Source organism: Callospermophilus lateralis, chromosome 9 (genome assembly GCF_048772815.1).
Source record: "Callospermophilus lateralis isolate mCalLat2 chromosome 9, mCalLat2.hap1, whole genome shotgun sequence".
In the NCBI taxonomy this organism is placed as follows: domain Eukaryota; kingdom Metazoa; phylum Chordata; class Mammalia; order Rodentia; family Sciuridae; genus Callospermophilus; species Callospermophilus lateralis.
In genome coordinates this window covers 7,642,450-7,669,792 of record NC_135313.1, presented here as the reverse complement: position 1 = coordinate 7,669,792, position 27,343 = coordinate 7,642,450, and the positions used below count along the sequence as shown (strand labels likewise).

The 27,343-nt window shown below is 41.8% G+C and overlaps 1 protein-coding gene across 3 annotated transcripts; it reads left to right on the top strand.

Annotated features, from left to right (window-relative positions):
- The first annotated feature begins 48 nt into the window (after positions 1-48).
- On the top strand, positions 49-27,343 carry Cops7b (COP9 signalosome subunit 7B). Of its 3 annotated transcripts, XM_076866256.1 has the most exons (8): positions 50-421; positions 4,514-4,808; positions 7,393-7,570; positions 10,690-10,765; positions 13,473-13,561; positions 15,427-15,629; positions 17,629-17,734; positions 26,116-27,343. In XM_076866256.1, the coding sequence occupies exons 3-8, from the start codon at positions 7,409-7,411 to the stop codon at positions 26,272-26,274; spliced, it is 795 nt and encodes a 264-aa protein (XP_076722371.1). In that variant the 5' UTR covers positions 50-421; positions 4,514-4,808; positions 7,393-7,408; the 3' UTR covers positions 26,275-27,343. The 3 variants fall into 3 exon arrangements, with proteins under 3 accessions (XP_076722372.1, XP_076722371.1, XP_076722370.1); XM_076866257.1 differs by lacking the exon at positions 4,514-4,808 and having other exon boundaries at positions 49-421; XM_076866255.1 differs by lacking the exons at positions 50-421; positions 4,514-4,808 and adding an exon at positions 4,824-6,867.

The window sequence follows — 27,343 nt, the reverse complement described above, 5'->3', positions numbered from 1 at the left end:
TCATTCGATGTTGTTGCCTAGAGTTTGCCCCAGCGGAGGGTTGGCTTGAGATCTGCAGACTCCAGGGACCTGCTCTCGCTGGTTGGCATACTAGCGGTCTGAGATGACGGCAGGTTGCCCAGTGCGAAGTATTGGAAACTACATTTCCCAGCATTCCAGGGCGCGCCTGGGGACCACAGATCCCGGCGCACCGCCGAGAGGCCAGATACTACAAATCCCAGCATGCCCCGCTCTTCTAACTTAGACTCTGATGTGCCGCGTAGTGTGCGCAAATTCGGAATCCCGCAGGCGGGGATGGTGGGTTCTGAATCCGAGACTTAAAACTAGACGAGAAGACCCACTTCATTCTCACAAGAAGATGACAACCCACAGAGAATTAACTTCTGTTTATATGCAACTCAGAAGTCTTCTGCAAATCATGGTAAGGTTGCAAACAACAAACAAAAACTGATTAAACCATGAAAGATTGTGGAACAAAATGATTTCCTCAAATCGTCTTCGTTTGCTTGGGGCGTCTTTTAAGTGTTTCGCTGGGTTTTCTGGTTCATTCCTTCTTTGAACTGGGAAATCTACCGATTGTGTATATTCGGGATATCAGTACGGGAAGGGGCACTAAAGAATGTGCTAATTCAATCCCTGTTGTTTTTACTCATGAGGAAGTTGAGGCCCAGAGAGGGGAGATGTTGGCCACAGTTCTAGCAAATTAGGACAGAATTAGAATTCAGTTCTAAGCCTGCTGACCCCGGAGTGTGGGTTCCACTAGGAAGGTGATATTTTCAGCAGTATGACAATGTGATTGTTATTCTTAATGAACAGGAAATCAACCTTCATCCAGGATTGAAACATCCAGAAATTAGGTAAGCATTTATTTAGTGAATTTACTGCAAGTGAGGAAGTGTGATATTTGTTTATCTTGAGTCTAGGAAGGATTTCGTGTTTTGACTTGTTCTTTCTTTGTCACTCAATGAAGATGTTTAACATGATTTCAGGAACTAGGTAGAATTGATTTAAGCCACAATTTCCTTGGAGATCTCCTCTGTCCTTTCCTAGGTTTGTCTTCCTCTTTCTTTCCCTCTTCTCACCCATCTGAGCACACAATCATTTTTTTCTTCCATATAATTCAACAAACATGTTTTCAGCTCTGTCATTTGTCAGGCACTGAGTGGGTAAAAGGTGAAAGGCATGATCACTGTCACTAGGAAGATAACCATTGATATAGGGAAATAAGGAGACTCCATTGAGATTCAAGTTGGATTATGATGCATAAAAGAAATAACATCAGAATGCCACAGAGGTCCTGCTGGAGAGATTTATAACCACTGACAAACTTTATGGAGGAAGTGGCATTTGAACTTGAAGGATGGATTTTTTTCCTACATTAAAAAATTTATCCTTAAATGCTTTTGTCAATGAGGTAAAACAGTAGAGAAAGACTTTTCATATATGTATACACCCATATTGCCATCACCCAGATCAAAATAGAGAATGTTTCCAGCATTCACTGTACCCCTTCTCAATCTGTACTACATCCACACATCTGGAAATAACCACTCTTCTGACTTTATTACCATAGGTAATTTTGTCTGTACTTGAATTTCACTTATACGGTGTGTACATTATATATCTGGCTTTTCTTGTTCATTGGTGTTTTTTATGAGACTCATCCTTGGTATGTATACTTTTTAAAATTTGTTTTCATTTGCTTAGTAGTATGCCATATGATCACAGTTTATTTGATCTGTTGATAGTCATCTGGGTTGCTATCAATTTTTGGCTGTTATTAACAAAGCTACACTCTTTTTTTAAAATACTTTTTAAAAAACATATTTCTTTTATTTATCAATGGAACTTTATTTTTATTTATTTTTATGTGGTGCTGAGAATCGAACCCAGTGCCTGACACATGCTGGGCAAGCACGCTACCACTGAGCCACAACCCCAGCCCCAAAGCTACATTCTTATATGAACCTTTGTTTCTTCTTGTGGACATAAGCACACATTTCTAGGGAAGTCGCTGTCTTGTAGAGTATGTACGTGATCAGCAACAGAGATATTGCCAGTTTTCCAAAGTGCCTTGTCCAGCAATATAAGAGAGTTCTAGTTGCCTCTTATCCTTGCTGACACAGGATTTTTGTTGTCAGTCTTTATGTTAGCAATTTTGGCTAAATATGGCATTTCATCAAAGTATTTATTTACATTTTTCTGACACTGAGCATCAGTGTCAGAATGCTTATTGCCAATTTGAATGTCCTCTTTTGTGAAGTGACTGTTCAAGTATTTTGCCCACTTTTACTTATTATTTTTTTGGTAAGGGGGACTGAACTCAGGGGCACTTAACCACTGAGCCACATCCCCAGCCTTTTTTGTATCTTATTTAGAGACAGGGTCTCACTGAGTTGCTTAAGGCCTTGCTGAGTTGCTGAGGCATGTTTTTTCACTCTTACTGGTGTCTTTTGAAACAGAAATTCTTAATTACAATGAAGTGTAATATGTTTATGTAACACTTTTTGCATTGAATTTAAGAAAGCTTTGGCTGTGGGGTTAATAGGATTTTTACAGGCAAATGTGAGAGAAGAATATGGGAAAAAAAAAAAAAAAAAGCTTTCTCTAAAGCAAGCCTGGGCACAGGCCTGTTTGAATTCGTGATGGGCATTGGAAGGCCTGGAGTGGAGAGGCCTGTGAAGGGAGTGGGGTGAGGCAAAGCTGGAATATTAGAAGGAAGGCATACTGCAAAGGACTTAAACTGTAGCCCTGGAGTATGGACATTATTCTGGAAGAAGCAGAGGGATTGCCAGAATATTTATAAGCTCAAATTGAACTCAGTTGTCTTTCTCTCACCCTTAAACTTGTCCCTCATCCTTCGTTGCTGTGTTTTAACACCACTGTCAGACAGCTTTGGCTTCCTGGGCCAGAATCCTGGGTATCCTCCTTCCCTTGCCCTGCATTCAACTGGTCACCAAGTCTCATAGAAATTATAGTCTAAATGTCTCCAACAACGTCTCCTTTTTCATCTCCAACTGCTACTACCTTTGTTTAAGATCTTGTAGTCTCGTATCTGAAATAAGTCATCTGCTTCCAGTTCTTTTCACATAATTAGTTCCTGTTCTACCTAGTACAACCATTGTAAATTGATTGTTCTTCCTATTTTCACCTTTAGAAACTTAAATGGTTATTCAGTGCCCTTAAGATAAACTAAAAACCCCTTGACTTGTCCTTTCTGATTTGCTTATTCATTTTTCCTGACTTAACTTAAGCCTCATCTCCTCCAGATGCCCATCCTTAATCACCCTTCCCCGGGCCACAGTGAGGTGAGTCATATTTGTTCCCCCAGGGGGCTGTGAGATCTCCAAGTGGGAACTTTGCTGTATTTAGACTTTTACTGTGTATAGCACTGGCATGTGAATTCCAAGACCCTTGATGACTGTGCTCCAGCTTTGTGCTCCTCATTTCCCGCACCTAAAACCTGGGTTCCAGCCACTCTTGGTTCTTTTTCTGCATCAGGGTATGCTGCACAGTGCATGTCTCTGTGATTATGGTCACTACCCTCTTCTGCTTTTTTTTTTTTTTTTTTTTTTGCCTGGAAAATGATTGTTTTTCCTTTCCAAATCTATTTCGTGCCTCCAAAGTTATATTCATCTCATAGCACTTAATACATTGGAGCTTTTTGAGCACAAGAACCTTGTTTTAACTTTATGTAACCTTCTAGAACATAATAGGCACTAATTTTTTTGAGTAAATGAATGAATTGGTTGGGGCTAGACTCTATAGCATTGTTCTGATTTCTGCACTGTAATGCACAGTAAGTAAATGGGGCTCTTTTCCTCGACTTTGAGACCTGAAGATCTGTGTCATGTAATCTTAAAAAAAAAAAAAAAAATCAGTTCGAGGGCTGGGGCTGGGGCTGGGGCTGGGGCTGAGCCTTAGTGCACTTGACTGGCATGTGTGAAGTACTGGGTTCGAATCTCAGCACCACATATTTATGAATAAATAAACGTCTATCAACAACTTAAAAATATTGAAATAAAATTAGTTCAAGCGTTCAGTTACGTGGCATTTCTTAGCCATCTTCCTAGGGGAGTCGGTTGACAAAAATGCAATGCCACGAATGACATTTTAGTTTTAGAACTATTGTTGTTGGCTGCAGCCATCTCCTGCTTATTTTATTCTGAATAGAGATCAAGAACATGGTCTCTGGCTCAGACAGTCCGGATTCCAAAGTAGGCTTGGCACTTGGACTTTTAGATTTTAGCTTACCTGAAAAATGAAATGATTACAGGTCATGATGTTATGAGAATTCAACAAGATAATACATATAAAGCACCTGGGAAAAAATGCTCAATAAATGGTAGTTGTTTTTAGGCTTAATATTTCACTGTTCCTACGGGTAGCTGCAATTGCCACAGGGAGCTCCTGGGGTAAAGCTCAGCCAAAGGGATGAGTTTCGGGTCCAGGATGGTGATGGCGGCGGCTATGGTTTGGGTCCCCATATCACCTAGGCCGCATTCTTCTCCAGGAGCCACTCTCCACTCGCCTCCCCTCCCGGTTCCCGGGCTGCAGCCCATCCAGGAACCTCTTCTCTCGCCGTGCCCCAACTGAAGATCAGAGGCGGTGAACTCAGCGCGGGGAACCTTGTGTGGGCGGAACTGGAGTGCAGCGGTGGGAGGCTTCCGGGGGAACCGCACGGTCGACGGGTCGGCGGAGATAGAAAAACGCCGGACGCCGGACTGATCATGGACGCTTGACAACCTGCGGTCGGGCGCCGGGAGGCCGAGCCAGCCACGAAGAGAACCCAGAGGCGGCAGGGACAGGTAGGGGCCGGTGAAAGGGCAGGCCGCGCCAGGGCCGACGCTCCAGGCTCGTCCAGATCTCCGGCTTGGCGGCCTCTGCCAGAGAAACCCGCGGCCACGCCGCCCCGCCCCCGCCCCAGGAGCGCGCCCCGCGGCTCCTCACTCCACGCCAGCGGCCCTGCCTGAAGCAAGCTGCCAGCCCTGAGGACCACCCCAGCTTGCGCCCTCGGCTTCCTCGTTGTGGATATCTTCGCTGCCCCATCCCCCAAAGGCCACCCCTTTGCCCCTCTCCGGTTCATCAAAATAGCGTCCTCCGCTGTTGGGAATTCACCTCCGCTGGGTCCCTAGCCTCCTAGGGGGCCTTTGACAATCACCGTTTTCTTAAACTCTCCCTCACACACTGTGCGCTTCAGGCTGAGATCTTTTGCACGCACCGAAGTTTCTCCCCATTTCCCTACCTCCTTTCCACCCCAGCTGCTTCCATTTATTCTCTTTGCTTAGATACCCACCTGTCTCTTTACACATGTCCACGTGGAAGGACAATTTTCCTCTCGTTTCCTTACCACCATCACCTACCTTCCTTTACTCTTCTCCCCCATCTCGCCCCTTCCTCCCTTTCCTCTTGTCTCCTCAGAACTCATTTCTTAACACTTCTCTTTTTCTGGCAGGACCTTTTTAGGTAATGCTAAGTGAGGCAACATAATAGTGTGAAAGGATTGTAGTTTTGTATGCCTGACTCCACAAGAAAACTTAAGTTTTTCTGGTACCAAACTATCTTTTAAATTTTTTCCGTATTTTTCATTGGTACATTATAGTTGTACATAGTGGTGGGTTTAATTGTGCCCTATTTGTACATGCAAACAATATAATTTGGTCATTGTGGTTCCCCGGTATTTACCCTTTCCCTCTCCTCCTCCTTCCCCCTTGTCCCTTTTCTCTTCTGATCTACCTTGGATTTTTTTTGAAACCCCTCCCCCCTTTCTTTTTCTTTTTCCTCTCTTGCTTCCACTTAGAGAGAAAAGATACAGTTTTGACTTTCTGAGTTTGGCTTTTTTTCCACTTACCATAATCTAAGGTTCCATCCGTTTTCCTGCAAATGACATAATTTCATTTTTTATGACTGAGTAAAACTCCATTGTGTGTATATACTTTTTTTTTATCCGTTTATCCATTGATGGACAACTAGTCTGGTTCCATAGTTTGGAATTGTGCTGCTATAAACCGGGTTGGCATGTGTTACTGTAGTTATGCTGACTTTTAATTCTTTAGGATAAATATTGAGAAATGGTATAGCTGGGTCATATGGTGATTCCATTCCTAGTCTTTTGAGGTACCTCCATACTTATTTCTGTAGTGGTTGTACTAATTTATAATCCCACCAACATTGTAAAAGTGTTTCTTTCTTTTTTTTTTTTTTTCTTGTTAACCAGATTATGCTTTTGTAAGTTGTTCTTTATTTTACTATACAAAACTCTTTTCCTTCATTTTGTCACACTCCCCGATTTGCATCATTTATGGAGGACACATCTCTGCTTATGTGGGACTCAAGTAGGTATGTTGTGTGTCCACATACACTCAACATGTAATTAGATTACAAAATTGAGGGGCCTTCCTGTACCTAATGTTTTAGGGTTAGCAATACAATATACGCATTGTTTTCCCAAATCCTGTTATTATTGAGGTTTTATACAGATATTGAGTTATGTTTAGTAAAATGTCACATATCAATAGAGGAATTTACCCTGTGGACTTAACACAGTATTTTCTAAGTTTGAATATATTGTTGCTTATCTTTTATAATGCTTTTTCTCCTTTCTTAATGCTTAAATAACGTGTGTGTGTGTGTTTTGCTAGGTGTGGAACCCAGGCCTTATGCATGTGAAGCATGCACATTACCACTGGGCTACATCCTCAAACCTTAAATTACTTTTTAAATTAAATGAAATATGGTTCTTGTCAGCTGTTTGTTTTATCTTGTTCTTTTTGTAGATGAGATTCTGATAACACGTAGGAAGCTGAAATGAGTTGCCTCTGTTTATGGGCAATATCCTTTGTCTCTGAACCAGAATTTGTAAATGAGGTAGATATAAAACAAGTATGGAGAAACTCCTGTGTTTCTTTAGGCTGGTAATCTTTTTTTGGTGGGGAGTGGGTATTTAACCCAGGGCACTTGACTACTGAGCCACATCCTCAGTCCTATTTTGTATTTTATTTAGAGACAGGGTCTCACTGAGTTGCTTAGCACCTCGCTTTGCTGAAGCTGGCTTTGACCTCCTGTCTCAGCCTCCTGAGCCTCTGGGATTATAGGAGTGCACCACCACATCCTGCTCTTTAAGAGCCTATAAGGGATGCCTCTGGGAGAGGGACAGATGGGGAAGTGATTTAGACAAAGTGTGTTTCAAACCTCAAAATTGTTAGGACAAAATCCTCTTAACTCCAGGTTGAACCCTACCCATCTCAAAAAGTGGTCATTGTATCTGGACTGAGTAGCTATTTTATCTTTATGAACACTATAAAATTATTCTGGCGTCTGGTCCAGCTTTAAATAAATACAGACTTTGGAAAGGAGAAGGAAGAATGACTGACATACCTTTCTTTTGGACAGATCTCAAGGTCAGAGAATGGCAGGTGAACAGAAACCCTCAAGTAACCTTCTGGAACAGTTTATTTTATTAGCCAAAGGTACCAGTGGCTCAGCCCTCACTGCTCTCATAAGCCAGGTGTTGGAAGCTCCTGGAGTATATGTCTTTGGAGAGCTGCTGGAGTTGGCCAATGTGCAGGAGGTAAGAGCAGTTTCCAAATAATTGGTCTGTTTTTTTTCTCTAAACCTTTTCTTGACTTCTCTAGGTTTCCAAGGAATTTCACTGCTGAAGTATTGTGTACCTCTAGGGTACTATTTAAGGAGTGTTAGGAGATGGTAAGGCAGAGGAAAAGATCAAGGATGATGTCTTGGATTTTTTTTATTCAATATTAGTCCCTTGGGCAAAATTAGATTGGGTTGCTAATTATCTGAAAGATAGCAAAAAAGTCAAAATGGTGCTATAAGTGAGGTATGAAGTTTAATAGGGATAGTTTCAGGCATTCTGAGGAACAAAAATCCTCCAGCACAATATAGAAAAGGAAGATTGGTCAGGGACATAATAGCAGAAAATTATTGCTGTGTTGAACATGAGATGGGCATGAATAGGAAAGTGTTGTTCCTGTGGAAAAGGTCAATGTTGTGTTAAAATAGATGTGTTAAAAAGTTAAGAAAAATAAAGCAAGAAAGTATTCCATTTAGCTTTGTTGATTTGTTTGATTGTTGTATTCTTTTTGGTCAATGTGCCTTAAAAAATGAGATATTTTAAGAGTGACCAAGTGGAACAAAGAGATGGAAAGCAACTTACACTACTTTAGTCACTTGTGTTTTTATTTGGATTCAGGGGCACTTGACTACTGAGCCACATCCCCAGCCTTATTTTATATTTTATTTAGAGAAGTGCAAGCATGTTTTTGCTTTGGAAGGGAGCTCTCAGAAGCTTTGATGTGTTGGTGGCAGGTCCGCTTTCTCTTTGCCATCCTGGGTTTCTGGTGGTGCAGAATGGTGCCGACTAAAGGATGGCCACTATGGGCAGATCCAGGTGTGGTACTTCTTGCAGATCATGTGCTGGATGCTTCTGAGAGTGGCCTTTGTATTCTTGGTGGTGGTGGTGTTCTGTATGTAGGAAGAAGTGGCTGGCTTTTGCTGGATGGATCGTTACCTTCATGAGCATCATGACACCTTTGCCATTAGCTGCTGGGTCTGTGTCCATAGCCAGTTGTAACCACAGCAGTGGGCCTTAAGGGTATTGGGCTTGGTGCTGTATGTCTGCTTCTAATTCTTGGTCAGGAGGTAGAGTAGTTCCTTATGACCATTCTGCATATGTCTCCCCTTCTTCTGCTGGCCAGAAATGGAACTAGAGAGCCACTGTATTATTTATTTATTTATTTTTTAGTTTTAGGTAGACACAATATCTTTATTTTACATTTATGTGGTGCTGAGGATTGAACCCAGGGTCTCGTGCATGCTCGGTGAGCGCTCTACCACTGAGCCACAACCCCAGCCCTGCCACTGTATTTTTTAACTGTAAATTTTTATTTAATATTAGTCTTGTTTGCTGTAAGCTCTGTGGGGATAAGAAAGACTTGTGCTCACCATAACTTTATCGGAGTGGAATACATAGACTGACACACAGTAGGCTTTCAGTGAATATTTAGTTTACCAGAGATGGAAAATTAATATTTTGGGAAGATTTGAGAGAGCTGGGTTTACTTTTCAACAGAAGACATGACCTTTAGATTCATGAAAAGCCTGAATGAAAATGCCAAACAATTGATTCTGAAACTGTGCAAGATTGGTGAAGAGGAAATACATGGAAATTAAATAAGATTGGTGAAGAGGAAATACATGGAAATTAAAGCTGGCAAGACCTTATGGCCTTATCTGTTTTCGAGAAAATAGTCTGTTCCAGCTAGTGTTTTAACTGTCTCTCTGAAAAGGGGACTAGATTTGGTGGTCTTTACAGGTCTCTTCCAACACTGATTCAGGGACCTATAGAGGTTTGTAATACCTTAGAAGGTAGGCTGAGATACACAGTGGTAGAGTTCTTACTCTTATGCTTAGCAGATCACCTTTATCTCCACAGTTTGCATTTTTCCATTTGTGAGCTGGGAATAAGCTAGCTGCCTTTCAGTGGTCTGAAATTATGGTTCTTGGAACTTTTTTTTTTAATTTTTAATTTTTTGGAATTTTCTTTTAAATGGCTAAAATTGAATAGTAGTAATATTGTAATTACCGTTTAGATATTACTGAGTTTGGTAAATTGGAAGAGTAACAGGTGCTTGATTGTAGTAAAAGAAGCATCCAGTTAAGGTAATTGACAGCAGAGCAGTTCCAGGCAGAGTAGTAGTTTTTCTGTTTTTCTACAGTGTCTTCAGTGAAGAATAAGTAATTTTAATGAAAATTTTTATTTGGGGAAGCCTGATATCCTGGTTTCCTGTCCTAGTCTGGCTTTTATTTCACACTTTATGCTGTGCTACTCTTTCCCAGGGTGAATAATCCATATATGGTCCTGAAAGTTGGATCCTAAGCTGTGTTCAGTTGGGTTGATAGTGATTCTCAACCTCCTGAACTGTTGTGTGGACAGGACTGTCTTTGTTTTGATACTGGAGATTGAACCTGGAGGTGCTTACCCCTTGAGCTACATTCCCAGGCCTTTTTATATTTTATTTTGAGATAGGGTCTCACTAAGTTGCTCAGGGCCTTGCTAAGTTGCTCAGGCTGGCTTTGAACTGAAATCTTCTTGCCTCAGCCTCTGAAATTGCTGGGATTATAGGCATGCACCACACCTAGCCCAGTCTTTTTTTTTTTTTTTTTTTTTTTTGTCATAGGTAGATGCCCAGTCTTTTTTTTTTAAGTTGTATGTTTTATTTGTTCATTTTTATCATGTGCTGGGGATTGAACCCAGTGCCTCACGTGTGCTAGGCAAGCAGTCTACCACCAAGTCACAACCCCAGCTCCCAGTCTTTGTTTTAATGCAAAAGGAGACCTGAGAAAAGTTGAACTGCTTCCAGTGCTTAATGCCGTGTGTGTGTGTGTGTGTGTGTGTGTGTGTGTGTGTGTGTTAGAAGCAGCTACTAGGACATGCAAGGTGTAGAATAAAATGTCATCCTAAGGAAGAGAGATTGAATTTGGGATTTTAATAATCTTATTTATTTTTTTTCTCAAAGAATCAAGAGTTAAGGGACCCCAGGGGCCACCTTATCAAACAATACAGAATAAACAGCTGTGGCATCTTTGGCACATGGTCACCCACCTCTGTTCAAGCACTCTAGTGATTGGTATATAGCTTGGTCTGTGGTAAACTTTGTTTTTCCTCCTCAGCTTGCAGAAGGAGCAAATGCTGCTTATTTGCAGTTGCTGAACCTGTTTGCTTATGGAACATACCCAGATTATATAGGTGAGTTGATTAAGATCCTTCAAAAGACTTAACTATGTCGCTCCATTTGGAGGATGATAGAGGTTCTAGATAAAATGTTGCTTGTGTTTATGGGAGAATTCTTGATAGGGCTGTTATCATGTTACTGCAGGTGACCTCACAAAAGGGATTTTCCTTCTCACTTTTTATTTTCCATCAGGTAAAATAGGGGCTGTGTGTATGCACATCCATAAACAAAGCCCTTGTTTATCTTCCAGGTGAGATTCTTGAGACCTAGTGTTCATAGGGCACTTGGTATGTGATAAAGTGTCAGAATACCCATTTGTAAAATATTTCATTGTTTTAAATGTTATCGAAATAACATACTATATTGAAGAATGTTTGAAAAATAGATTTTAAAAGTTACTTATAGTTGTACCTCCATTAAATTTAAATTACTGGTAGCTTTTTAGTGCTGGACTTGTTTCCCATTATGCTTGAATATTCTATTCATCGGTGTAATTAGATTTTGTGTGTGTGTGTGTGTGTGTGTGTGTGTGTGTATATATATATATACAATTTCATATTTTAACTTCATTTGCTTCACAAGTCTTTATGTTTTAATACTTTACTTTTTTATTGGTACTGGGGATTGAACCCAAGGATGCTTTATCATTGAATTAATTCCCATCCCCTTTTATTTTGAGACAGGGTCTCTCTAAATTGTCCAAGTTGCCCAGATTGGCCTGAAACATGCAATTTTCCTGCCTCAGGCTCTTGAGTTGCTGGGATTGTAGATGTGCACCACCGTACGTGGATTTACTCAATTTTAACATCTCACAATTTCCTATTTTACCACAAAGATACATCCCCACCCCATTTGAGTCGTTTTATTTTTATTTTATTTTTTTTTTGAGAGAGAGAATTTTTTTTTTTAATATTTATTTTTCAATTTTCGGCGGACACAACATCTTTCTTTGTATGTGGTGCTGAGGATTGAACCTGGGCCGCACGCATGCTAGGCGAGCGCGCTACCGCTTGAGCCACATCCCCAGCCCTTGAGTCGTTTTAAATTAGAATCTTAAGTTTCAGGAATAAGGGACTTGCATATCCAAATGCTAACTTGTCTTATACCCAAACCACTTTTTTTTTTTCTCCTGGATTTCCTTTCCTTTTTCTTCCTTCCTCTTCCCCTCTCTCTCTCCCCCCCTCGCACCCTCCCATTCTTCCTCTCTCCTTCTCTTTTTTGCTTGCTTTTTTTCACATGAAAGTAGACTGGCACTCAGCTGTTTTTTACTTTATCCTCCACTTTCCCTCCTTTCTCATTGGTCATTTCTCCTTATTCTGTGCTGCTGTCAAACTGAACAGTTTGCCACTTCTTGGTACACCACATTTTTCTTATCTCTTTTGTTCCAAGGAATGTGTCCTGTTTCTGTCCTCACTTACTAAGGAAGCAATATTGTAGACTCTGGAAGCAGACTGCCTATATTCTAACTCTACTTCTGCTAATTGTGTGCTCTCCAGCAAATTAAGTAATCTTATGTGCCTCAGTTTTCTTAGTTGTAAAATGAGAGTAACAGTACAAGTCCATGATCCCTTACTTGCACTTCTTGAGGCTAGATGTTTTAACAATTTAGAATTTGGTGGACTTTGAAAAGGTAATATGTGTTTGCCTTTTCATGTAACATTCTAAGAAGGATGTGGGCAGCATCTATAGTTGAACATATCCATAATTTTGCAACAAAATAAGTAAATATTCACAACAAGTGAGATAAAAGCGAGCCTCAGTTCAGTCCTGTCCTCAGGACAGGAACTGCCACCACATGAATTTCAGCACCCTGCTTAAGAAAAAAGCAATCAGTTTGGGTTCAGCTTTTTGGAATCCAGAATTATGTAAAGGGATTGAGGACATTTGGAATCCGTCTTGGGTTTGTTGTGATAACTGGATGTTTGCCTGTGTGCCTGCGTGTGTGTGTGTGATATATGTCATCTGCAGCTACTGCCTCCCCCATTGCTGCTGTGATTCTTACTATTACTAAAGTTTTGCTTATCTCTCAAGGCTCATCTCAAACTCTATCTCTTCCATGAAGCCTGCCTTTCTTTCTCTTCTATACCTCCCAGATGGATTGTTTTCACTGTCCCCTTCTCCCCCCCCTCTATCCCTTCTCCCCCTCTTTTTGTCTATTCCTCCCTCTCCCCTTTTCTCTTGGAAGTTTGTATCCTTCTGGTAGCTCTACTTTGCATTTGTAGCTAGTGAAACATTGAATTATAAGACTGAGGATAAGTCCAGGGCCAAAGAGTTGCACAGCAGTAGGTGTTTGGAGCTCCTGAAGTTGTGTGGTGCAGCAGCCTTGACAAAGCCCATCTTATTCGTCCTTGATTTCTCTTAAGACAGCACCTTGCATAGAACAGATGCTCAGTGAAGATATGTTGAACTTAAAATGAGTGTCACAAGGAGCACAGACAGTATTCCATTAAGATAATTCCACTTAAGAAGATTTTGTTTGTTCGTGCCTGGCTTTTTAGGACACTAAACTCCTGTGTTTAGAGACTGGTCTTTCCTTTTTTTGGAAGCATGTTGTCTTTCAGAGAAGATGGGAGGTGCGTATAGAATGTTTGCCCAGTGAATAAATGCAGAGGTATGACAGTGATTTAGTAGTACATTTGGTGGGGAGTTGATGAGCTTATTCCATAAAATATCCTAATTTTATTTTGTGTCTTGGTTTTTGTGGTGGGTGGGACTGAGCAGCCAACAAGGAGAGCCTGCCAGAACTGAGTACAGCTCAGCAGAACAAGCTGAAACATCTTACCATCGTGAGCTTGGCATCAAGAATGAAGGTACAGTCCCAGCTCCTTCCCTGCCTTCCTCCATATCCCCAGTCAGATGTCTCATTGGCATCAATGAGGGAACTCCCACCTACTCACAGTAGAGTTGTATCCTAAATACATAAAATTTACTTGGCAAAGAGGAAAAGGTAACAAGGTGGCATAAACAGTTACTCCTCATTCCTGTGTTCAGGAAAAACATGTCCTGCAGGGTCTGAATCACCAGTTCTTGTTCTGGCATGCCATGGGTCCTCACGTGAACTGTGTATTTTGGCATGTTAAAGGGAGACTGCTGTTGAAAGATACATATTTTTCAAATAGCAGGGTATCTTGCAGCAAGTTAACAACCTCTTCTGTTGCTCAGTGCACAGTGAACTATACCCATGTTGGAGGAAGATCTTGGTATATTGGATTTACTGAGAGTGAGTGTTGTCCCCCGCCCCTCCCCCCGTGTTGAGGATTAAACCTACGGTCTTGCCCATATTTTGCAAATGCTCTACCACTGAGCCATACCCCCAGCCTTTTTTATTATTATTATTTTTCTAATTGGAATTTTTACCTCTTATGCTAATTTTACATTCTATCCTTCTTTAAGATTTCACTCCATCATACTTTGGAGTTCTGTGCTCCAGTGGATTTAGAAGAAGCCTTGCAGCCAGCTGCTCCCAGCCATTAATAAAGACAGTCCAGACTCCGTTAATTTATAGTTGACTTGGGTTCTTTGCCTAGCCTCCTAAGTTTTTGTGGGAATATGCTTTTCAAAAAGTTTGATTTTTGATTGCACTTGAGATATATATGTGTTCTTGGGCTGCTGTTTCAGTTGCTGAAATTATTTTACCTGATCCATTCACAAATTTCTGAAACTCATTTTAAGTAGAAGGCTCTCCCCCTCCCTCCATTCCTTTTGGTGGTGCAGAAGATTGAACTCAGGGCCTTGTGCACACTAGGCTTACGCTCTATCACTGAACTATATCACCAGCCCAGTGGGTCCAACTTTGGGAAATGAAGACCTGACCTTTTTCTAGTCCTGCACATGGACTTCTCGAGTGTTGTAAGGGTAGGATGACTTTTCTTCTTTCTGCAGCCTATTATTGTAAGCCCAGCCATCACCCCTGGATAGCATGCCCTTAGCCATGGAGTGCCCTTCTAGATGTGTTTGCTGTATTTTTTTTTTGTGTGTGTGTGTGCATCTTTCTTTTCTTTGTGTCTACAAATTTGATTTCTGTATTTTATTTCCAAACTGTAGTAATGTGGCAGGGTTTGCAGAAAACTGGATATTTATATATTGTCAAGACCTTGCATGCAGTATATTGGTACAATCCAATAAAGGATTTGTTGGGGATTTGCATTGGTTGCAAAAATCTGAGAAAACAGATACAAACCTTAAGGTACCATCTTTGCTGGCTGTCTTCACTGGCCACCTGTAGGAACAGGTGATGGCCTGCACATTTTTTTGCTATAGCACTTTGCTGGGCAAGCAGCCAGTTCTCTCCAGGGCCTGGGATCTCTTGGAGGTTTATGATAATCTGGCATTGTATGCAAAATATGCAAGCTTCCAGAAGGTGGCAGTGTGGCACACACTGTTTCCTTTTTCTCTGAAAGGCATGTTTCATACCCTGTGCTCCAGGGTGTGAAAATTGAAGTCTGGGTGAAGTCTAGGATGTAAAGAATAAAGAGGGCACCTTCTTGGATGCCATAGGGTCTTGTCACAGGTCCTGTGATTCATTCATCTACTTTTGTTGCATTAGACATGAATGATTATCACTGACCTGCATCACCTGAGCCCCAAATTGGCTGTTGTCTATGTGGGTAATGCCCACATTTTCATTAATGCTTGCCAGATGGTTTTTATAACTATCACATGACCTTATCCACAGTGTATTCCCTACTCTGTGCTGCTGAAGGATCTGGAAATGAGGAATCTCCGAGAATTAGAAGACCTCATCATAGAGGCTGTCTACACTGACATCATCCAGGGCAAGCTGGACCAGCGAAATCAGCTGCTAGAGGTGGATTTCTGCATTGGCCGTGACATCCGCAAGAAGGATATCAATAATATTGTCAAGACCTTGCATGAATGGTAAAGCTGAAATGAGGAGGGGGATAGCTAGCTTGTCCTTTGTGCATCTACATGCAAAAATGTGATCACCAGGAGTCAGCTGAGGGCTTGGGGTGAACCAGATAGTGAGCTGCATTTGTGATTACAAATATGTGGCAACAGGAATCATTTCACTCATTTCACTTGTACGATTGTTCTTGCCTTAAATGCAGCTGAGGGTTGTTTAACAGTGGGCTCTAAAATATCCAGACCTAGCAGGTAGAACTTCACATCCTAGTTATTGTGATTCCAGATATAGACTCAAAGTTTGCAGATGTAGACTCAAAGTTTGGCCAAGCTCAGAAAGTTTTTTGTAAGTTGTTTTTTTTTCTTTTTTTGGGGGGATAAGAAACCTTTGTTTAGTGTCAGTTACATTGGGCTGGTGTTTGTGAAACACTGTAAGGGATAAGTAATGGGTGGTTCTAATTTGGAACACAGCCTCATGCAGAATATTTGATAACTATATCCTGATATATAAAAAGAATTGGGATATTTGTATATTCTCAATGAAATGTGATATTTGCAAGAGCTGTTACACATTCTACAAGGATTTGTTGTGGAGTTATTTAAATGATTTAGGGCTTATAAAATTAGGTAGACTTAAGAGAAGTTTTAGTGAGCTTTGAAGAAGGGCCAGGAGTAGAGTAGAATTTGAGGTGAGGGGAGAATGTAAGCAGGCAGGCTTCATGCAGAGGGACAGGCAAATTGTTTTCCTTAAAACCAAAGATCTCTATTTTATCCCCTGGAGTCTTTTCAGGGATGAATGGCCCACCTTTGATCCCTGAGGTCTAATGCCCCCTGAGTTTCCCTCATTGACACTACTCTTAAACCTCAGGCATGTGCTTCCTACTCCTCACATTATGTTCTGTCCCAAGTGTGGCCCCAAACTCCTTCCCTGTGCAACATATGACAAAAGCAAGAGCTTTCAAAGATTGTTAAACTGTTAAATCAGAATAAACTTATAAAATGTCCACAGCACAAAAAAATGGTCTAGAAACAAAATCTAGATTTCTGATCCTACTAAAGTTGTCTGTTCCAGGCCACTTTTGACATGGCTGGTATGGTTTTCACAACCAAGGCCTGGTTTCCTGTTTTAAGCCCCTAGTATGTTGGGCCAAGATGTGGTACCTTGACTCCTAGCCCAGAGTGTTCACCAGGAAAGATTCTTAGAACTTCTGTTGAGGTTTGGCATTCAATTTGGAACAGAATTGCTACATTGAGAGGTTCCACAAAAATAGCAAAATGTTTACAATATTGAATTTTATTTTATTTTATTTTTTGTATCAGGGATTGAACTCAGGGGCACTCAACCACTGAGTCACATCCCCAGCCTTATTTTGTATTTTAGAGACTGGGTCTCACTGAGTTGCTTAATGCTTCCCTGTTGCCGAGGCTGGCTTTGAACTCATGATGTTCCTGCCTCAGCCTCTCAAGGCACTGGAATTACAGGTGTGTGCCACTGCGTCTGGCTCAATATCAAATCTTAAATGGAGGGGATATGAATATTTATTGTGCTATGCTTTCAAAAAATTTTTTATTTTAAAAATTTCAAAACACAGAAAGTGGAGAAAATAACAATGAGCAATAGGAGGGGAATGGCAATTAGAAAGGCATTTCAGCTTCTGAGGAAAGAGGTAATTTCCCAAATAGGATGCTTTTGGGGATTTTTTTTTTTTTTTTTTTCCCTGTTGAGAGTGATTAGTGTAACCTATCAAGTCTTGCTCACCTTCTTTAGTCCAGAGTCTGTAAAACCATTTCCCATGGTCTACAGAAGTTGGATATGAGAGCTGTATTCCAAGAAAGTACAACAAGCCACCATATTTATCACCATCTTTCCTATTTGGACAATCTGGGGCAAGGGCAGAGGAGGTTAAAGGAAGTCCTACATGGTGCTAGGGAGACTTATTGGGAAAGAGATTCCTGAGGCTAGGGGAGAGTTCTGGGCTTTCTTGCAGCTCAGGGCTGGTTTTCTCTGTTACAGGTGTGATGGCTGTGAAGCAGTTCTGCTGGGCATTGAACAACAGGTTCTGAGAGCCAACCAGTACAAAGAGAACCACCACCGGACTCAGCAGCAGGTGGAGGCAGAGGTAAGCAAGAAGAGAATGTTTGCTCTTCTCCAGGGTATAACCTAGCTGTTCTTTGTAGTGTTTTTGTTTTTGTTGTGTGAGCCTTGGTGTGGCCAAAACAAGCAGTCCCCCCAATTAGGCATTGTTTTTGTTGCTGGAACATAGGAAAACATAGTGGGACACAGCTCCTGCTCTTGATCCTCTCTGTCTTCTGATTCTTGGTCAGTAGAGGGTGTGCAGACTTGGATTACAGAGAAGGTTGTAATTCTCTGATATACATGCATTTGCAACTATAGAGCAGAAGAAAACACATTTGGGAATGGATCTTAAAAATGGTTAGAAGGAGGCTGGTATTGTAGCTCAGTACTTCCCTGGAGGGTGTGAAGCACTGGGTTCTATCCTCAGCACCACATAAAAATCAGTAAATAAAGTAAAGGTATTGGTATTGTGTCCATCTATATGCCCCCCCCCAAATTTTTTTGTTAGAAGGAGTTGGGAAATGTGGCTCAATGGTAGAGTGCTTGCCAAGCATGCACAAGGACCTGTTCAAGAGCCAGCACTGGGGAGAAGAAAGCTAAAAGGATGGTGGTTGTCAGCTGTGGAGGAGGTACAGGCTTCAAGGCCTGGTAATGTCCTCCCTAAGTGGTATGGCAGGTGCAGAGTGTTTGTGTTATTCTTCTGTCAACTATATACATATATTACAAACATTTTTTTTTTAATAAAGAAGTTTATTTACAAACATTTTTAATTTCATGATGTTTTATACTAGAAAAGTGAAAGATTCTGTGCATGAAAGGAAAACATAGAGGATGTTGAGTGGGATTTTAGTGATGCCTTATTGTCCAGGACACTTGCAATGTCTTGCATGGATGCAGGCTCTGACTTTTGTGTTCTGTGCATTTGTGTGCCTACAGTATGATGCGCGGAGCCCTTAAGATTAAAAGTATTGGTTTGTTTTAGCAATTAAAGTCCTTTTTAAGTTTGGCTGGGGCTTGAAATGTCAATGGTATTGAATGAGTTTTAAAAATCAGGTGCTTTAAGAGTGGGGCTGGCTCAGAATTCCATAAAAAATAAGTAGATAGGCTTAACATAAAAAATGAGTAGACATGCTTTTCACAGAAGGGTTTGTGAATTTGGAGAGTCTTCTACACCTTAAAAAGAAAACCTGTGCTTATTTATCTCCATAAAACCGGCTCTTGTTCTCTGCTTCACCCACAATAGGTACTCAGATTTTGAACTGAATGCTTCTGGTATTCCATATATGTGTGTCAGTGGACTGCTGAAGTAGGCCTTTCATGAACTAGTGCTGATTTATTTCAAGTACCCTCCTACTCATGTGCATACACTCTGGATGTTCAGTTCATGGTACTTTTTAAATCCTACTTCTAGCCAGGAAGGATAAATTACTTCTAATTTAACATTAGCAAAGGCAAAGTCAATTAGGAAATTAAGCCTGCTACTTCTTTAGTAAGCTGGGCAACCATCCTCCTGAATATATGGCCTCCTGTCTGATCTAGGATTGAGATGTGAGCAATTTAGGACAGGCTAACCACTTTTCTTTCTTTTTATTTTTCCTTGTAAATCAATTTCTGAGGAAAACAAGGTTTGGAGACCTAGTCCTAGGGAAGCCTAGGTAAAACCTACCGCCTTTAACCTAGCAGGGGACACGGGTTGCTGGACTGTTGTTGATTGTGGCAGGTGGTGAAAAGTGAGTAGGGAAGGGGCATCATTGTCGTCATTGAAAAGATGAATGATGCTAGTTTTAGGATTTTGAACTGTTCAAGGTTACTTTCAGTGACTGGCATCAGAAGGAAGAAAAGCTGGTGTGAGAATCATAGCCTCTGGGACAGGAGTCCCTGTGTTTCTTCTTTGCTAGCAAAGTAATAAATCTTTTTCCTTTTTCTGAAAAAAAAAAAAAAAAAAAAAAACCAAGTGTGCATGGAGTTGTTGTAGACCCTGGGCCAATGTGAACCATGCTCTGTTCTTACTCAACAGTGTATACTCTTCAAATCATGGTTATTTAAAGAAAAAAAAAAGTGAACAAGTTTGTCATGGTAGCCCATTTTTGGAAAATACAGCTACCTCTGCTGGTAAAGCCTGGTGCCCACTAGGTGGCGCTAAGGACTTAGGTTTGAGAGAGATCTGAGAAGACCAAGGCCACCTCCACCACTATTTAAAATGATCTATTGACTTAATAATCTTCTAGAAAACTTGGAACAGATGGATAGGAAAAGAGAGTGAATCGCAGAGGCTGGTTATTTTCTGTTCAGTTAGTTCATGGTCTAAAGCCCAGGGTAGGTGCTGATCATCCCCTGCTTAAGGCACATGGAACATGCTTACCAAATGCTCAGAGTTGAAAAGAAAACAGCGATCTTCAGAAAACAAAGGTAATTCTGTTATATTCTGCTTATTTTTGTACTTCAGTTACCCTTGGCCATTTATAGCCATTTTCTTAACTGGATGGGTAATCTTTTTTTTTTTTTTTTTAAATATTGTTTTAGTTGTTGATGGACCTTTTTTTAGTTTATTTGTATGTGGTGTTGAGAATCGAACCCAGTGCCTCACAAATGCTAGGCAGGCATTCTTATACTGAGCTACAATCACAGCACAGGTGATCTTTTCTTTATTGGTCCTTAAAGTCCATTGCTGTTCTCAAAGGGCAAAACTTAATGTTTTTCCCCAAAATCTCACAATAGCTTTCTTCTGGTAAGTTGGACCTTCCAGAAAACCTTCCCTCTGAATGAAGATAGCCTTATTACAAAATTATAAAAAGAAATATTCTTTCCTTTTAGCTCTTTATAGAAATAACGTATTTAATTATAATTTCAGCAAGTCTGGGGGTACAGAACAGTAACATTATGAGCTAGTTCATTGTTTCTGAGAAAGTGCTTTGGAGGGGAAGGAAGTTCACAAAGCAACTCTCATTTGATTTTAGAAGAGATTTTTCTTTATATTGAATGTGCCCATGTCTGATGTTCTGTGGAATGTTAATATATAGCTGTAGTTACACATTTACAAAATAGGGTGTGTTCGATTCATATAGGTAATAAAGCTAAAGAAGGCTCTATTTTCAGTTATGTAGAAAATCCCCCAGGAGCTAAGTCAGTGACAAATCTTGAGCTTTCTGACTGTTATAGTGGCACTAACAGTATGTCTTAGGTACCTGCTAGATAGGCTGTCTCCCATCTCCTGCTCCCCCCCCCCCGTTTTTTTTTTTTTATTTTGGCACTGGAGTTTGAACCTAGGAGTGCTTTGTCATTGAGCCATGTTCCCAGCCCTTTATATTTTTAATTTTGAGACAGGGCCTCACTAATTTGCTTATGCTAGTCTTGTCTTTGTGTTTCTCCTGCCTCGGCCTCCTGAGCCACTGGGGTTACAGGCGTGTGTTACTGCACCCAGTTCCTGCTGCTCCTTTTCTTTATAGCAATTTTCCAACTGTGGGTTCTGTTTCCTATTGTCTGCTTTTGCTTTGCCTCACAGCTAAAGGAAGTTTTCCTGCCCCAGAAAGCTCTTCTCTCTCCATTTGCCTGAATATTTAAGGTCTGTAATAGAGCCAGGCTGCAATTTTTTTTTTTTTTTTTTTGCCAGCAGGTGTCTTAACTGGGAAATTCCTGAAGTCCATGTTTTGAAGAGCTCGACAAACTCTAGGTCATCTGTGGTTAGGTGGGGTGGGGTGGCCTGTAAGCCAGGCTCCTCCAAGAGGAAAATCAGGAGGAGTCGGGTCAGATTTAGACCAAAGAAGACAAGTCTGAGGCAATATATTTGTCATCAATTGAATGGGGCTCTGTGGAAGAGGAATTAGACATCTTAAAGTCTAAGAGGTTGAAACAGATGTAACTGGTGCACCTACCTGTAGGGCCAGTCTGGAGTTCTGCAAAGAGCTCTGTGCTTAAGCCTGCCCAGCTCCTGGCAGAAGTTAATTGACTACTTCTTCATTTTTGTGGTACTGGGGATTGAACACAGGACACTGCATGTAATAGGCAAAATTCTTACCACTGAGCTACATCCCAAGCCTTTTTATTTTATTTTGAGATAGGGTCTCAATAAGTTGCTTAGGCTGGCTTTGAATTTACAGTCCTTCTGCCTCAGCTTCCCAAGCCTCTGGGATGATAGGTGTGTGCCACTACACCTGGCTCTAATATTCCTTTTAACCCTGAGCGTCTGTGATTGGCCTTAGCAGTCCTTTTCGTGAGTTCTGTATGTTTAAAATGCCAACGGTAGGACTGGAAAAGTGCTTTCCTGGCATGCATAAGACCTTTTTTGGGGGAAAAAAAAAATTGCCAACACTACAGCTGGGGCTGGGGATGTGGCTCAAGCGGTAGCGTGCTCGCCTGGCGTGCATGTGGCCCGGGTTCGATCCTCGGCACCACATACAAACAAAGATGTTGTGCCTGCTAAAAAATAAATATTAAAAAATTCTCTCTCTCTCTCTCTCTCTCTCTCTCTCTCTCTCTACCTCTTTCTCTCTTTAAAAAAAAAAAAAAAAACACTACAGCTGATGTCCAAGCAAGGCATCTGTCACACTAGCACCGGTGTGGAGGCCACAGCACTCCCCCTCCTGAGGTTGTCTTTGTGGAGTTTTCAGGCCTTGTTTCTTGCACATAAGAGATACTTGCCCAAGAAGCCCTCTTTTCTTTCCCTTAGTGTTTACATTTTGCTTCTGTGTGATAAGTACGGACTTAGATTTGTTGATGATCCTGTTGGTACAGGGAGAGGTGTATGCATGAGACATGGAGACCCAGTGCTAGAGGAGGCGATGGAGTGAGAGCACTGCCAGGCAAAAGCAGCTTGGGAACTCCAGACAGGTCAGTGTGGGTTGGAGTGGTCAGGAAAGGTTGTATGGAAGAGGAACTTGACTCTCCAGGCAGGTAAGGAGATTAGCTAAGGAGGTGTTTTGCCCAGGCTGGACTTGCAGGGTCGTGAAAGGCAGAGATAAAATGAGTGCGTCTGAGTGTTGGTGTGGTGGGGAGGGACAGTGAATGTAGCTGGAGTGAAGGGTCTGTGTTGAGGAACAGGGAAGGAAGGTACCAGATCTTGAGTGGTTGAGTGGTGTTTAAAACTAAAGAAAGAACCAAGTTTTCTCCTGAGTCAAGTCCCTTGCATTCCAGGGTCACTAAGCACCCAGGATAGCAGCTTATCAAGTGGGTACGAACCATAAGTGAAAGCTGCTTGAAGGTAAGCAGGCATTGGAATGAAGGGGAGAGTGGCTCTGGTTCTGTTTCTTGCTCAAAAGGTTTTGACAGGATCTTGAATCAATAGAATTGAGTTGCCTGTGATGGGGTGGCTGTGTCACCCTCCTGAGGGGTGCTGGTGTAGTCAGGAGAAGGGGCTGTGTGCAGGCTCCTCTGGAGCTGCAGTGAGAAACTGTGGGTTCCTGTGTGAGGACATGACACTGGAAGTAGTAAACTTTGTCAAGAACAAGTCTATGTACAGCTTAAAGAGTAAAATAGAACACTGGGGACAGTTCCAGAGGTCAACAAGGGAACCTTGCTTCAGGGAAGGAATATGCCCAGACAAGGTTTGCTCCTGGCTGGCAGGTCAGGGACTGACTGCTCAGCTGAGCTGTAGATACTCCAGATAGTCCAGAGCTAGCCCAGGTCCCCTGAGACCACTCAGAAAAGAGAGATGCTAGTTAATATTCTTTTTCTTTTTACCTTTTTTTTTTTTTCTTTTTTCTTTTCCTGGTGCTGGGAATTGAACCCAGGGATGCTCTACCACTGAGCCCACAATTTTTCTTTTGAGGCAGGGTCTTGTCAAGTTGTTCAGGCTGGCCTGGAACTTGGAATCCTCCTGACTCAACCTCCCAAGTTTCTGGGATTTATAGGTTTGTACCACAGAGCCTGGCATTAATTAATTTTTGATAGACTTGAAGTGACTTTATGCTACAGAAACACAGGTACAAAGTAATTGAAAATAACCATTATTTGGAAATAGATTACTTTTTTTTAACTCATGTAGGGGTTAATAGACTATCAGTAAATCTCAAGACATCTTAACATAGAAAACTATTGTCTTGCTTGATTAAAATTTTGTTAGCTTTTGAGGAAACCTCAAAATAAACCTCAGGTACTGTCATTGCAGGACCTTCTCACATTGTGGAAGTCAGAGGTGACTGGCATGCAAAGAAACAAATTTAATTCATGCATTACCTCTTAAGATTTTAATATTCCTCCTAATGTTTAGAAAGCATATCAAACTACAGAAGCATTGGAATGTTATTTTATAAAACAGTGGCACCTGAGAAATCATATTTTTAAATCTCTCCTTCAAGGCCATCAAAATAGTCCTAGAAGTTAAACTGGCAATAACAAATCTTTCTCTTAAGAAAGAGAGATATGCCTGCTTGCCCCACGCTTTCACTTACCAGCTCCACCAGTAATTGCTGAAGCAGAGACACCGAAATGGCAGGGAGCCCAAGGGAGGGAGGGCTACTGAGTTGGGGGTTCGGCCTGTCAGAACAGCCGATACACCCAAACTTGACCTAGACCTTATTCGGTATTACCTGTCCCAGCCCACAGTCCTGTGTAACTCTCCTGGCAGAAAGGTTCAGATGATGGTGAGTAATAGAAGTTTGGGGTTTAGTTGTTTCCACTTCACAAAAAGACAATGACAACAAATACCCACCTACAGTGGAGGTTGGTTGACTCTGAAGATGATTGCTCCTCTTCTGGAACTGAATATTACTCTCACTTTCACAGTCATTATTTGGTATTTGCATTTGGACTGTTTCTTACTCAAGCTCCTGATAGTCTGACTGTTTTGAATTTTTGATTTGCCTACTCCCTTCTTGCCCTGTAGAAAACCAAATTATTGCTTCTTAGAGAATATGGAAACCATCAAACAGGAAAGATACATTTACTCTGCATCATCCTTTTCCTTCCTCCTAATGTGTGGGTTGTTTTTTTTTTTTTAAAGAAGACTTATATTTGAATGAACTCTTGCCTAGCACCTCCTTCTCTGCTTGCTTTTCCTTCATGTTTTCTTCCTTTTTTTTTTTTTTTATTTGTTTTTTAGTTGTAGATGCTGAGGATCGAACCCAGTACCTCACACTTGTTAGTCAAGTGCTCTACCACTGATCTACAACCCCCAGCCCTGTTTTCTTCCCTTCAATGAGCTGAAGAGCAAAAATATAAAAGCCATCAGGACTGGTGTTGGGGGATGGGCGTTTATTAAACAGGCACTGCACTGGGGTACACGCTCCATGGATTGGTATCATCAGTTTTCAGAAGGTACAGGTTGAGCATCCCTAATCTGAAACATTCCAAAATCTGGAAATTTTTGAGCATAGGTAAAATCTATGCAAATATTCCAAAATCTGCCTGCCAAACTCTGAAATCTGAAACACTTCTGGCTCTGGGCATTTTAGATAAGCAATACTGATTTTGGGAAAATGTGTAACCCCTTTCATCCAGAAAGCTCATGTCCTGGAGTATGTCTTCCACAGATTTTTACAAAGTATTTAGGATAGATATAGAAGGCCATTTATCCCCACACCAGAAAACAAACAAGGAGCTAATTTTAAATGGTAGAACATTTACAGCCCAGTAGTATACAGATATTCAAGAGGACATGTGTTGACATGGAAAAATGTTGCTTGGGTATTTTTGAGCCCTTACTTTGTTAACAGAAAAAAGGTATGTTGCAAACAGTAGACTTGCCAGTTCTTTTCCTTAATTTTGTCAATTATTTGGTTGAAATTCATGCCCTAGTTGTTAATTCGAGAGGAGTCCAAGGTACTTGTGGAAATATTTGGTTTCCTACATTGCCTGTAGTTAGGTGAGTTTAGAATTATTCCATTACTCTTCTCTTTTTTTGTGCTGGGGATTGAACCTAGGGGTAGTTAACCATGAGCCATATCCTCAGCCCTTTTATTTACTTATTTTTTATTTTGAGACAGGGTGTCACTAAGTTGCTGAGGGCCATGCTATGTTGCTGAGGCTGCCTTTGAACTTGCAGTCCTCCTCCCGAGCTGCTGGGATTATAGGCATGCGCCACTGTGCCTGGCTTGCCCTTCTTTTTCTAAGGATGTTTTTACCATTAATTTCTTTTACCTTCTGGGTCATACTGCTTTGCTAGATGGTTTACTTCTACTTGTTTTAAACAAGAAAGCATTGGTTCCACTTTTTTTCCCCCTTCCTGTGGTACTGGGGATGGAACTCATTATACACACTAGGCAAGTGCTTCACCACTGAGATACATCCCCAGGCCTGGTCCCACATTTTTGCCAGACTCATTTCTGTTTACCTTCCTAAGCATCCCCTGTTTGTTTCTTCTCACCTGGATTTCTGAAGATCATTGGAGATTTTCTTGCAGACAATTTTTGGCTATTTCTCTGCCTCACTATACTGAGAACAAGTTGTTGTGCATGTCAGATGCTCACATCCACTTCTGTCTCTCTCCAGGTTACCAACATCAAGAAGACACTTAAAGCCACTGCGTCCTCTTCAGCTCAGGAAATGGAGCAGCAACTTGCTGAGCGGGAGTGTCCCCCTCATGCTGAGCAGAGGCAGCCTACCAAGAAGATGTCCAAAGTGAAAGGTCTGGTCTCCAGCCGCCACTAGGACCGGCTGGGGCAGCTGGCACTCACCAGGCCTGGGTCAGGTGGGGAGGGGACACCAAGGGCCTATTTCCTCCCTTCTCTACCTACAGTGAGTTCCAGACCTGCCCATCCCCTCACCAGCGTCTCCCCACCCATTGGTACCGTTCCAGAAAAACCATTACTCCTTTCCCCGCCCATTCCCTCATTCCTGTTGTTCCCTCAGACTCAGGGGCTCTGTGGATGCCATCCTAACAGGGTGGACACTGCCCACTTCTCTCCAGGAGGTTCTTGTCTCTGTATGGGCTTATCTCCCTGCCAGTTTTCTTTTGCTCCATGTCATTTTGTCAGGCTGGTCATAAGCCGAAGGCAGCTTTAACCGGCCCACAGGGATGACTGCGGAGAAGGCCCCTCTCTGGGCAAGGAGGGGGCGTTCCTTCTCTGGCCCCATGTACCACAGTCCCCATGATGGTGCAGGCGCTCTCTAGCCAGGTACCCACATGCTTGTTTTCCCTCTCCTGCCTTATCCCTGTTGGCAGCTCCAGTTCAACCATGGAGGGATGTGATGCTGGGCTATGTTTACTAAACCTTCGGGTTTTCAGCCTCTTAAACCCAGCTTGGATCTCTCGTTATTTGGGAGTGCTAGACTGACTAACCTCTGGTATCTGAGCACAAACAGAGGGTGCTGTGGGTCTGCTGGTGGCAGAAGTGTTTCTCCCAGCTTGGTGTCTTCTGCTGGCCACTCTTCCTGCTGCCTCTGACTGCTCAGCTTTGTTTTGGTGTGTAGGCCCCAGCTGCTTTCGGGGGCTGTCTGCCAGCACTTGTTCTCCCAAGACCTTCCACACTTCTTGGCCGCCCCTGTGGCAGGGGTGGTGGTGTTGGGGCCCCTTAGTCTGGTGAAGGACTGTTGCTGCTGCTTCTCTTCCTTCCTTCCCCTCCTTGGCTGGTGATCCAGAGCCCTCTGATGACAGCAGACTCCTGGCCAGAGAAAAGGACTTGACTAGACTTTCTGAACTTGAACAGTTTCAGGTTATATTTTAATTTTTTTTTTTTGTACAGGTTAATTCTAATACATTTCAACATACTTTTTTCTC

Excerpts from the sequence above, each read along its gene's own strand:
- Cops7b (XM_076866255.1), top strand. Across the intron at positions 13,562-15,426 it reads GCTTGGCATCAAGAATGAAG|TGTATTCCCTACTCTGTGCT; the intron begins GTACAGTCCCAG and ends CCTTATCCACAG. Across the intron at positions 17,735-26,115 it reads AGCAGCAGGTGGAGGCAGAG|GTTACCAACATCAAGAAGAC; the intron begins GTAAGCAAGAAG and ends GTCTCTCTCCAG.